Source organism: Mytilus galloprovincialis, chromosome 8 (genome assembly GCF_965363235.1).
Source record: "Mytilus galloprovincialis chromosome 8, xbMytGall1.hap1.1, whole genome shotgun sequence".
NCBI lineage: Eukaryota > Metazoa > Mollusca > Bivalvia > Mytilida > Mytilidae > Mytilus > Mytilus galloprovincialis.
The window spans coordinates 75340306-75352355 of record NC_134845.1 but is presented as its reverse complement, the minus strand read 5'-3'; the positions used below and the strand labels follow the sequence as shown (position 1 = coordinate 75352355).

At 32.5% G+C, this 12050-nt stretch overlaps 1 protein-coding gene and 1 long non-coding RNA gene across 3 annotated transcripts in view; both read left to right on the top strand.

The window, feature by feature from the left end:
- LOC143042581 (uncharacterized) overlaps positions 1–12050 on the top strand; it is an 85684-nt gene that overhangs the window by 33341 nt on the left and 40293 nt on the right. For both annotated transcript variants that reach the window (XM_076214981.1, XM_076214980.1), the window contains exon 10: positions 11059–11334. In XM_076214981.1, coding sequence (XP_076071096.1) covers positions 11059–11334 — 276 coding nt within the window. The remainder of the gene's footprint in view (positions 1–11058; positions 11335–12050) is intronic.
- Positions 3117–8460, top strand: LOC143042579 (uncharacterized). The gene is made up of 3 exons (XR_012968054.1): positions 3117–3236; positions 7168–7255; positions 7936–8460. It is a non-coding gene; the product is annotated as an uncharacterized LOC143042579 (long non-coding RNA).

The window sequence follows — 12050 nt, the reverse complement described above, 5'->3', positions numbered from 1 at the left end:
TTTCTGTCGTATTTATTCTGTCTGCTATATTTTTTACTTTTAAAGTAATAGCGTATTTTCAACTCTCTTCAGTTTGTGAATTTTTCATCCTTTTAATTTTAAAAAGACAAATAATTGTGAACACTTCACGGAAAAGTGAGGATTGATATTTGGTTGCTTAACGTCCAGTTGCCAATACTTCATTCATTTTTCTAATGTCAGGAACTATGCCATTTATCAATATTTCGATTTGAGCGTCACTGATGAGTCTTGTGTAGACGAAACGCGCGCCTGGCGTACTAAATTATAATCCTGGTACTTTTGATAACTATCACAGTAATGTTTTTAAACATGTTTAGGAAAGGAACATATTTCTGATTCGATGTTTATATACAAATTATAAATATGTATAGGTCGATGTTTTGTCCCTTCGGTGTATAAGACTGTAAATATGACCAATTTATTTCTGACATCTTCTTCATTTTTAACTTTTGTGGATAGGTGTTTCATTGACAGCCATACCACATCTCCTTTCGCTTATTTTTGTTGTATATATTAATTCCATTATTTTTATTTGATGCCGAAAATAAAAATACGAAGTTATTTGTTAAATGCTATAAATAAGCGAAGTAAAACAACCGTTAATAATTATGTATATATAAGCATTTATTTATATCTATTTATAAAATATTTTAAATACAAGCAGACATACCATTTGTGCCACCAATTTCATTTATTTCCAAATCTTAAAATCATACATTTCCGTTCTTTTGCGTCTCTTAATAATGGCAGAACGGGCTTAAGAGTCATATGATTAAGTTAACTGAATTATTTAGTTCTCACACATCATTAGCGGATTTAGGGGGTTAAAGCGAGCACCCCCCCCCCCCCCCCCCCCCCCGTTTTAAAATCTTAAAATATTTTTTGTATGAACTATTTCTTGTTTTAATGTTATCTTTACTATAATTTGAATATCTAGCACTTCTTTAAATATACACAAGTCATAATTACATTGGCCAGAGGGTAACTTGATAATTAGAGGACCAAAGGATTTAATTAAGACAATCCAAGGCTGCTATCTCTATATTTTATTATATATATCTTTATTAGCCTCACTTAGAGTGATACAACAATTGCAAAACGGGTAGATACGATCTGTAATCAAATAATTAAACTTATAGAATTAATACTTAAAAGTTTATTTAGAGTAACCATATGCCGGATGAACAAAAAGTGTGCCATTTATTGAAAAACATATGGTTTGGTATAACCAGAGACATATCATACAATTGTATTATATGTCTCTGGTATAACAAGAAAACTTCTCTAGTGTTCTAAACATTTCTCACATAACCCTTCCCCCCAAACCCCCACTTCAAGCTCTGGATCCGCGCCTGCCCATAGTGCTTATTACATTATAAAATTAAATGGTATTCATCTTCAATTGTTGAAATAAGTTTAAAGTTATCGTTCATAGAAGACAGTTATGATTTATTCTATAATTCTCTTTTTAAAACGTAAAATAATTTTACCTCTTGGAGTTTTTCTATATTACTTTTGTAATCGGATTTTGAAGAACCCCATGGACACCACATACTCTCAAATGCCTTTCAAGGAACAATGATAGTATGTAAAGTCTTGTGTTGTTAGTAAGGAAATGAAATATCAAAAGCCTTTGTTTCTCAATTCGTATCTCAAAATAGAGTTCGTTAATTAAAAAAAAAAAAGCTTGCATAGCAATTTCCTTAAAAACTAAATATATATAACAAAGGCAAAGTTTTAAAACACAAAATTTATTTTTTATTTTTCTTTCATAAACTTGAAATTATACCACGCTAAACCGTTAGATTAACAACCATTGATTAATCAATAAGTAACGACCAAAAGACAATTGTTTATTGGATTAGGTTGATTGAACATGATGATTCGGGAATCTGCAATAAACCGTTGGTCACGTGGCGAGTGGCACACGTTTATTAAAAAGTCATTTAACTTCAAAATTACAAAATCTATTGATACCTAACTTTATAGATATAAGGTTTTTAATCATATCCTCTTATATTCATGCTCGCTGTGATCTTGAAACATCGTTTTAGTGTCCTTAATGCAAAAACTTTCTTCTTGGTGTTCTAATTTAAGAAGTCTTTTGCGGTATTTCTACACACCGAAATATATGGCCTTATTATTGGTAATATACCATATAAGTGTCACTAATGGCTTAACGTGTTACCAAATTAAAAAGAAGAAATAGGCTCAAAACCGCATTTTTAACTTTAGATTTTTTTCAATCCCAAAATAGAGAAGAGGTCCGGTATACAGACTAATTAAAAAGTCCAGATGAGAAGTTTAACTTGCTTTTCTATTCCCGGCACTTTTAACTGTTTCTTGACGCATGCAAAAAAAAAATGCAGTACCTGGTTACAGTTGCTCATTGACAAATTATCATCTTTCGATTACATGATCTTAAATCTATATGGTCTTAATTTTAAAAGTTATAAAATCTAAATGTGAAGTGATCTAAAATGTTCAATATTTTAAAATGAGTATTTTCGCTGTGAAATGAATCTAAGGTCGTCGAAAAGTATATACATGTGTATTTGACCGGACTACTGACTACATATAGTAAACTATTCATTATGTACATATAAGGGGGGTCTGAGCGGGACTCGGGATTGTCGAGGCATATTTTTTTGTAAACGTGACACATGAAAGTCAAATTATGAGGGAGGGTAAGAGGGGTACTGATTCCGAAATCCCGAGCTTAAAAACACGAAATCCCGAAATCCCGGGCTTTAAAACACTAAATCCCGAGGTCCCGAAATTCGGAAAAAGAATTATCGGATCCCGAAAGGGTCAATCCCGAAATCCAGGGCTTAAAAACACCCGATCCCGGAGTCCCGATAAAGGTCCTATATCCTCCCTCAAATTATTGTGCCGTGAAAACGCGAAATGAAGTTTAGCGGGACATGGGAAATTACAAAAATATCAGAATTGTTCACTTACATAGTGTAAACGTGATGGCATCATGCGGGAATCTAAAAAAATAAGTAGTAACTAAGCGGGATCCGTGAACAGAACCCCCAATGAGACCCCCATTAGTTGTGGCTTATTTTGGTCTTTTTAGTTCGTTTCTTTCCCCTGCATTACTTGACCGTTTTTGTAAAACAACAGCACTCGAGGTCTGACAGTATTTTACCAAGAACATGAAGAAATGCACAAAATATTCAAAAAGGAAGGCCTAGAAAATTTAAATATTGGTATGCACACATACTCCCCTGTCAGCACAGACAATTATATTTTTGTAAACGAATCCGGGTCTGTTCGCGCCCAATCACGTTCGCACCCTTCCACATTCGCCCCCATTCACTTTCGCACCCCACATGTTCGCACCCAAATTTTGCGAAAAGTTCGTTCGCACCCCACACGTTCGCACCCAATTTTACCGATTTTTTGGAAGTGTATTGGTATAAATATATATGCCATTGTTTCTAAATAATTCGAGATACTGACAAGTTTTTCTGTGTCATGACAAGTTTATAAAAAAAAAGTCCTTATTTTTAAGTCGGATTATGTTATTCTGGCAACAACTATTTCATTTGTGTATTGAATAATACTTAATCATGTTTTGGTTAGTGTATTGAAATAATTTGTTTTTCACTGTTTCTAGTCAATTAAGTGCGAATCTGACAACATGTTGAACAACTGGTATGCATGGTAAGTGTATTGCTATGATTAATATTTATTTTATTAGTATTAACATCAAAGCAATTTAAAACAACAATCATGATTTATAAACAACAGTAAACAATAACACCAAATTAGGCTGTTTATAAATACCAATTAGCAATAATCATACATAATCAATTAGCAATAATCATACATAATCAACATTTAATAATTAATCATCAGATTGATAAAAAAAAAAAAATTATTCAATAAATTCTCAAATTATATTCATATGAATAATTTCGAACAATTTCACTTAAATTTTATTAAAAATTGGGCGCGAACATGTAGGGTGCGAACGGACGTGGGGGGCGAAAATGTGAGGTGCGAACGTGTGGGGTGCGAAACTATATTGGGCGCGAACGGACCTGATACCTTTGTAAACGCGCCAAACTCGTTTCTAATATTTATAATAGAACTGAAAAGAAAATGGAAATGGAAATGGGGAATGTATCAAAGAGATAACAACATGACCAAAGAGCAGATAGGTCACCAATGGGTCTTCATTGCAACGAGAAAATACCACAATCTGAGACTGGGGTGGATCCTGAGTCATATAAAGGGGTTCCTAACCCAGGACAAATTTGTGTGTGTGGGGGGGGGGGGGGGGGGGGGTGTCAAACTACATGTCCACATTCAAATGCATTGATCGTCCAGTAAAGAAAGGGGGGTTCCAACATGTCCAACCCTCAGCCCCCGGGATCCGTGCCTGTGAGGCATGCTTTAGCTTGCCATTAAACAAAAATGTATACTGGTTGAGTGATAATGGACGTCATATTAAACTCTTCAATACAAAAAAAAAAGAAACTAAAATAAAAATCATACAAAGGTCACAAAGGCTATAACTTCTGGCTCCTGAATTAGAAAAAGTGCAAAATGCAGTGGGGATAAAAGCCTTTACTGTAAATTCCTGAAATTACAATTATATAAATCATCTCGCATCTTTGTGCATTTCTTGAAATTGGTCATATTGATAAATGCATGTAATATTTTCAGAAAATTTCAATATATAGGCTTTTAAAAGTCAATCTTGTGCATGATTATTAATGATTATACTCGCACAATTAACACATGTGGTTCTCAAAACTCAAAGGTGTCTATGCTATTTATGACAACTTTTTATACCCCCGCTTTCAAAAAAGGGGGGTATACTGTTTTACCTCTTTCTGTCAGTCCGTCCGTCCGTCCGTCAGTCCGTCCGTCCCATGAATATTTTTCTTCGCATTTTTCTCAGGAACTACAATACAAGGATTTCTGAAATTTGGTTTCAGGGTTTATCTAAGTCATTTATACCGTGTGATGCGTTTTCAGATTGATCACTTGACAACTTCCTGTTTACCGAACACTTGTATGATTTTACACATGATAGCCAAGTTGAAAATTTTCGTCACATTTTTCTCAGGAACTACAATACAAAGATTTCTGAAATTTGGTTTCAGGATTTATATAAGTCAGCTATACCGTGTGATGCTTTTTCAGATTCATCACTCGACAACTTCCTGTTTACCGAACACTTGCATATTTTTACACTATTTATATTATCCACTTGCGGCGGGGGTATCATCAGTGAGCAGTAGCTCGCAGTTTCACTTGTTAATTAAGTATAAATTTACAAAATATGTTTAGAACTATATGATTTTTAGGTTTTTAAGCATAGATATAGTAGGTCAGGATCTGCGAACTCTCACTGACTGACTGAGCACATGAATTCAACACTAGTTTTTTGGTGATGTTGGTGTTGCTTAGTGTTTTGTTTTGTTTTTCTTTTCTGCATCTTATGTTTTGCCTTGGCATTGTCAGTTTCTCTTTCATTGCCTTTGTTTTTTTGTTATGTTAAATAACAAGTCACAAGAGAGAAAAGACAAAAAAAAAATATGTGAAAAAATGGCTTAGTTCAGTATATATTAAGGACAGAGATAACAAATAGCTAAATAAGAAAAAAGAAAATTCCTTTTCTAAAGTCAATTGTCTGATAATCTAGAAGATAGCCTGATTTGGTCTAATTCTCCTGAATTCTAGCAGGTACTTTATTCCAACTTTTTTTATTCAAACAAACCATGTCTTAGATAGTCTTGGAATTAGAATACATTAATCATAAAATTTTCATAATACTTTGGTGAATTATCTATTGATATAATCATGATAATTAAGCTCCTTTTTAATTTTTAGGGATTTAAAATTTTTAATTAAAAGTTAGGGATTTTATTCATAAAAGGGGTGATTTTCCAGTACGTATACTATTAATAATGCTTTGAGCAATTTTCATGAAACTTGGTGAATTATTTTTGTATAACATAAACATGATAATTTTCCTTTTAATTTAAAAAAAAATCTGATTTATGTCATTGTACTATCATGACTTGGGATTAGGATAGTCTCAAGAATGCTTTCACAAATTTTTATGAAACTTTGGTGAATTGTTTGACATAAACACCCTTTTTATTATTATGACCCAAAGTGGAGGGGGCATAATGTTTAACACTTGATCGTTTGTCCGTCTGTCCCAAAGTTGCTTTTTGTTCTCTTACAGTACTTTAGTTTGCCTCAACCAAATTCAATTAAACTTTTACAAAAGCTTGTTATCGCAATACTCAGATCAAGTTTGAATTTTGGTGATGTCAGTGTTACTGTACTAGAGTATCAGAGTTATGCCCCTTTAGAAATGGGGAAAATATGCTGAATTTTTGGTTTCCTGTTCTCTAAACTTTAGTTTGTCTCAACCAAATGTTATGAAATCAATACACAATGCTTATCACCACAAAATACAGATTAAGTTTGAATTTTGGTAGTGTCTCTTTTACTAAATTCTATAGTTATGTTCTTTAAAAATGGAAAAAATTGTTTCGGCCTTCTAACTTAAGTTTCCCTCAACCAAATTTTATTAAACTTTAAAACAATACTTTTTATCACAATTTTAATCAGATCAATTTCAAATTTTGGTAGTAAAACTTTTACCGTTCTTCAGTTATGTTCCTTTAAAACTTTGAATAATATGCAAGCTGGAGTATCATTCCCTATTTATCATGTATATTTTTTTATAAGATGCAGAGTTAAGGAACTTTAGTTGTTGCAAAGTTATTTAAAATTTGTCCATTTCCAAATTTTTGAAAGGTTTTAGAAATGTATTTGTTAAAACAATTGCATCCTTAAACTTATAGTCACTTGAGAAATCTATAAATTGAGCCAAATTATATACATGTTTTAAGTCAATGAATACCCTGTTTGTGCATGTTTTGTTTTTTTTTGGAGGGCGGGGGTCTTATTTGCACAGTGCTCATAGTTTTTTAGTCGATCGATAAAATTCATTTAAAGCTTAAAGACCAGCTATAAGGGCAAGAAGCTTATCAAGCACTCATGGTTTAGATTTTTATTAAACACACATTAATATACATATAAATGTACATTAAACAGAAAAAAATTTTGATGCAAGATGTCATTCAACTTTTACTCTTTTATGTATAGGACAAGAACTATAGAAGATACAGAGAAATGATATACAGCAGAAATGATAGGCAATGTAAAATTTGCAGAAGCCAACTAAACCTAAATGGTAAGGCACCTTTTAATTTTAAAAAGTTATTGAACTTGAAAGATGATTACTAGTTTCATGATTACTATAAAAATTCAAAGATGTGGTATATTAAATATGAAAACTATCATGGCTTTGAGAAAGCAATTGTCGGCCTGTTACGACCTTCAATAATGAGAAAATCCATACCCTATACTATAGTCAAAGTAGGCAGCTATAAAAGACCTAAAGATGAAACATTGAAACAATCCAAACTGTAAAACTAATCATACTAATTGCCTAGTTTATAACAAAATAAATTACAAAAAATAAATATGACCAGTATGAAACAACAACAACAACCACTAAATTTTAGTGTCAGACTAAACTGACAAAAGCTACAGGCTCTGAACTTTGGACAGGCACAATAGGAATATGGCAAGGTTATATAAAAATAAGATGTGGTATGATTGCCAATAAGACAACTCTCCACCAGACAACCAATGATGTAAACATGGACTTGACTACTGTAAATCAACTAATTTTTCGTGAATACTTTATTTGGCATTTTATATTTTCTAGTCTACATCGCAGTTATTTATTTTTCTCGAGTTCAAGTTTACTTAATGTATTTTAATAAGGAAAGATACACATGAAAAACATTTATTGCTGTTTCTCTCTCCATTTATAACATTTTATTTGTTTATTTTGTGTATTTATAGGTGATCAGACATCTTGGTTTTCATGATCAATAGGTCATTACTGAAGAGGAAACTTAAAGTTGAAATTTATTTACATAGTGCATAATTGGATTAATTTGAAATGGAATGTGTGCTTTCCTGCAAAAAAGAAATAGGAAATTTCAACATTATCACATGATAATGACCATATAAAACAAAATGGAGTTCTATCATAGATACACAAAAACACTATTGCATAAAAGCAACAACATATCTTAATCAAAAGAAAGGAGAATGCAGAACAAATACTATTTTGTTGTTGAAAAAAGGAACACCAGTTTTATCCACTCATTTACATCGCTCCCTCATATCAAATATACAGAAGAAGATCATTGAAGAACAATTTGCAAAAATGATTTCTCTTAGAATTGAAGGGAATTGTTTAGTGAATGGAATAATGTATTCACTGAATTCTTACGTAGTGGATTGAATAACTGTACACAAGCTGAAACAGAAGAAATTCTAATTTAAAATAACACGAAAAGTGTTTATTTTATTATTTAATCTGCAAATATATAAACAAATTCTTTAGAACACCACAAATGATATAATGACATTCAAATTGGTTGCTTATTAACGTATCACATTGAAACAATTATAAAGAAAACAGAAGCATTTGCTCCAAAAAAAATTATAAATCAAAGTTAAATTTATATAAAAAGTATAAACAATACCTAGATCTAAATAGTCAGACTGTATTATTTTCAATGTCATTAAAATGTTGAGTCAAACATTTATTAAAGTTTTAAATATCATTTGCATCAATTATACAGTCTTGTAATAATTATATTCATACTGTTTGTATACATGGTGTAGTGAAGAAATGTTTAACAAGTAAAATTAAGGGAAAACATTTCTTTAAGGGAAATTTGATGTTCAAAAATTTCCTTAGAGGAAATTTGAAGAACAATGATTTCCTTAGAGGAAATTTGTTGTCTTGAATTTTCCTCCAAGGAAAAGTGTTTGTCAAAAATTTCCTCACAGGAAAAAGTATTTCCTCCAAGGAAAATGTGAAACTACAAATTTCCTCACAGGAAAAAGTATTTCCTCAAAGGAAAATTTGAAGCTGCAAATTTCCTCAAAGGAAAAAGAATTTCCTCTAAGGAAAAAGAATTTCCTTTAAGGAAATAGAATTTCCTCGAAGGAAATAATTATGCATTAAATTCCCTAAGGGAAATCTTTTTCCCTTGAGGAAAAAACAATTTCCCTTGAGGAAAAATCTTTTTCCTGCAGGGAAATTTGATTTCCCTTGAGGAAAAGTACTTTTCCTCTGAGGAAATTGTTGAAAAAAGGGGCATAACTTTCAACAGTGGTGCTAGAGCCAAAAAATTTTAGGACAAATATCAGGGAACCAATACCAACCAAGTTATCAACTTTGTTTTGACTTAACTCCAAAAATTAAGGTGACAACTTTTGCACTCAGCGGAATTGCAAACTTGTCCCGGAGACTGTTACTATCTTTTGTTTTTCCCGAGCCTGCGACTCTTGTCGGAGAAAGCTCGACAAGGGGAAAGTGGTCCGGCGGCGGCGGCGATGGCGGCGTTAACTAACTTCTTAAAAGCTTTATATTTTAGACTTGAGAATACCTGGATGCTTCATACTTTGTATATAGATGCCTTATGTTACGAAATGTCCATCAGTTACATGACCATAAACCTTGACTTTATTTTCATGGTTCAGAGACTACTTGAAGAAAAGTTGTTATGTTAAATTCTCTTTTATTATGAGTAACAGCATAAGTATATCTGGTATATGCGTACCTTGCATACCCGTCACACTGTTTCCCTTGACCTCGACCTCATTTTCATGAATCAATGCACAAGGTCACGTTTTTGTGGTCATGACATTATCTCAGATACTATAAGCAATAGATCTAGTATATTTGGTGTCTTGAAGGATTGTAAGGTGTACATGTCCAACTGGCAGATGTAATCTGACCTTGAGCTTATTTTCTTGAATCAGTGGCTAAAGTTAAATTTTGTGTTTTGGTCTGTTTTTTGTACTTATGCAACAGGTCTACTGTATTTGGTGTATGGAATGATTGTAAGGTGTACATGTCCAATTCGCAGGTGTCATCTGACCTTGGCCTTATTTTTTAGGGCACTCCGTGTTCAAAGTTTAGTTTTTGAGTTTTGGTCTTTTCATTTTTAATAATTTATGCAAAAGGTCAACTATATATTTGGAATATGGAAATATTTTATGATGTACATGTCAGCCTCACAGTTTTTATTTGCACTCGACCTCATTTTCGTGATTCATTGCATAAAGTAAGTTTTTGTATTTTGATCTGTTATTCAAATGATAGGCAATAGGTCAAATATTTATTTGTTGTATTGAAGAATTGTAAGCTGTTTATGTCATAAAATTGAAAATAGAAATGGGGAATGTGTCAAAGAGACAACAACCCTACCATAGAACAGACAACAGGTCTTCAGTCTGAAAGGTACCATTTGACCGTGACCTCATTTTGGTGGTTCCTTGGTCAAAGTTATATTTTCATGGTTAAGTTTGCTTCTTTTTAGATTCTATAGGCATAAGGTCAACTATATTTAATGCATAGCTTGATTGTAAGGTGTATATGTTTGCCTGGCATGGTTCATCTGACCGTGACCTTATTTTCATGGTTCATTGGTCAATGTTTTGTTTTCTTGGTTGAGTCTGTTTCTTAGAAACTACGCAATAGGCCACAATATCTATTTTATTTCATAATTGTACGGGGAACATGTATTTCTCGTTTGGTTTATCTGACCTTGACATCATTTTCTTGGATCATGTTGAGTTTTATGGGATAGTTGTAGTAAAGCTTTATATTTAGGACTATCAACATGATATCAATGGTCAATAAAAAAGGCGAGACAATTTTGCGTGTGACCTCTTGTTATAAACGTTATTCATTTCTGAACACATTATTAAAACAAATATTTATACTTTATATGTCGAAGACCATCCGTTTCTAAACCGCTTATTTTGATAACATCTATTCATTTCTAATAATAAACAAATATTTCCCTTTCAGCTATATCGTGTGCTTTATTTGAAAACTAAAACTGAACATATGCATTAATACAAGATTTGTCTTAAATGTACATTATATTTATTTTGTAGCAATATTATCAGTAAAAGCTGTAAATACACTGTACAGCCCAAAGAAGAAAGAATCCGTCACATTGCAAGTTACTGTCGTGGGTAAACCTTCTAAGATCAGCTGGTATAAGGACGATCAACTAATAACAATATCGAACAGATATTCCGATGGAACAGTGTCTTCTCCTGCACTGACGATAAAAAATGTCAAACTTAGTGATGGTGGTGCATATGTGTGCGAAATAACAAATGGAAAGGACACAGCTCGAACCAGTATAATCCAGTTGTCTCCATTGCGTAAGTTATCCATCCTATCATTTTTCGTTTTAAGAACCTTTTGCAATTTGCTTGGTTTGAATCGTTATGGTTGACTTTTACAGCGTTATTTCCTATTTCTTATCCTAGGTTTACACGTCTATTTGCAGACCGTTTAAAGTAAAGGTTACTCCTTTGTAATGTGTTATTCTGCTGCAACTGATAATGCTTACGTATTTGTCAACTTCATGCATTAAATATTGACCACATAAAAAGTAAACACAAAGTTCTACGTTTGAAAATATTATTGTAATTCCCATCTGGGAAAGACATTCTTAAAACTCTTGTATTAGGCTTGTGAGTATGTACGCAAGACAGGCGTTTCGTCAACAAAGGACTTGTCAGTGTCGCCGGAATCACAAAGTGTGACGGGCAAAGCAATTGGAAATTAAAGAGCATTGGAAACTAATTATTTAAAACATTGTTTAAAATCTGACAAAATGGTTTTCCAAACACCAAATTTACAAAACCAACTGAACTATATAGAATGACAGAATAGTAATGACTGCTGTGCTGGTGAGACTCTTATCAAGTTAAGTTAATAATAAACCATTAATAGAGTTCTAACCTATCAATCGCTAAGGGTGAAAACATCAATGATAGGAGAGGAATGGAAATCAAATGGTTGCATTGCTAAACTACAGGTACGACCGTTAAATGAAAATTAATTTTACAAGCATTGGTAACCAAAGGCAACC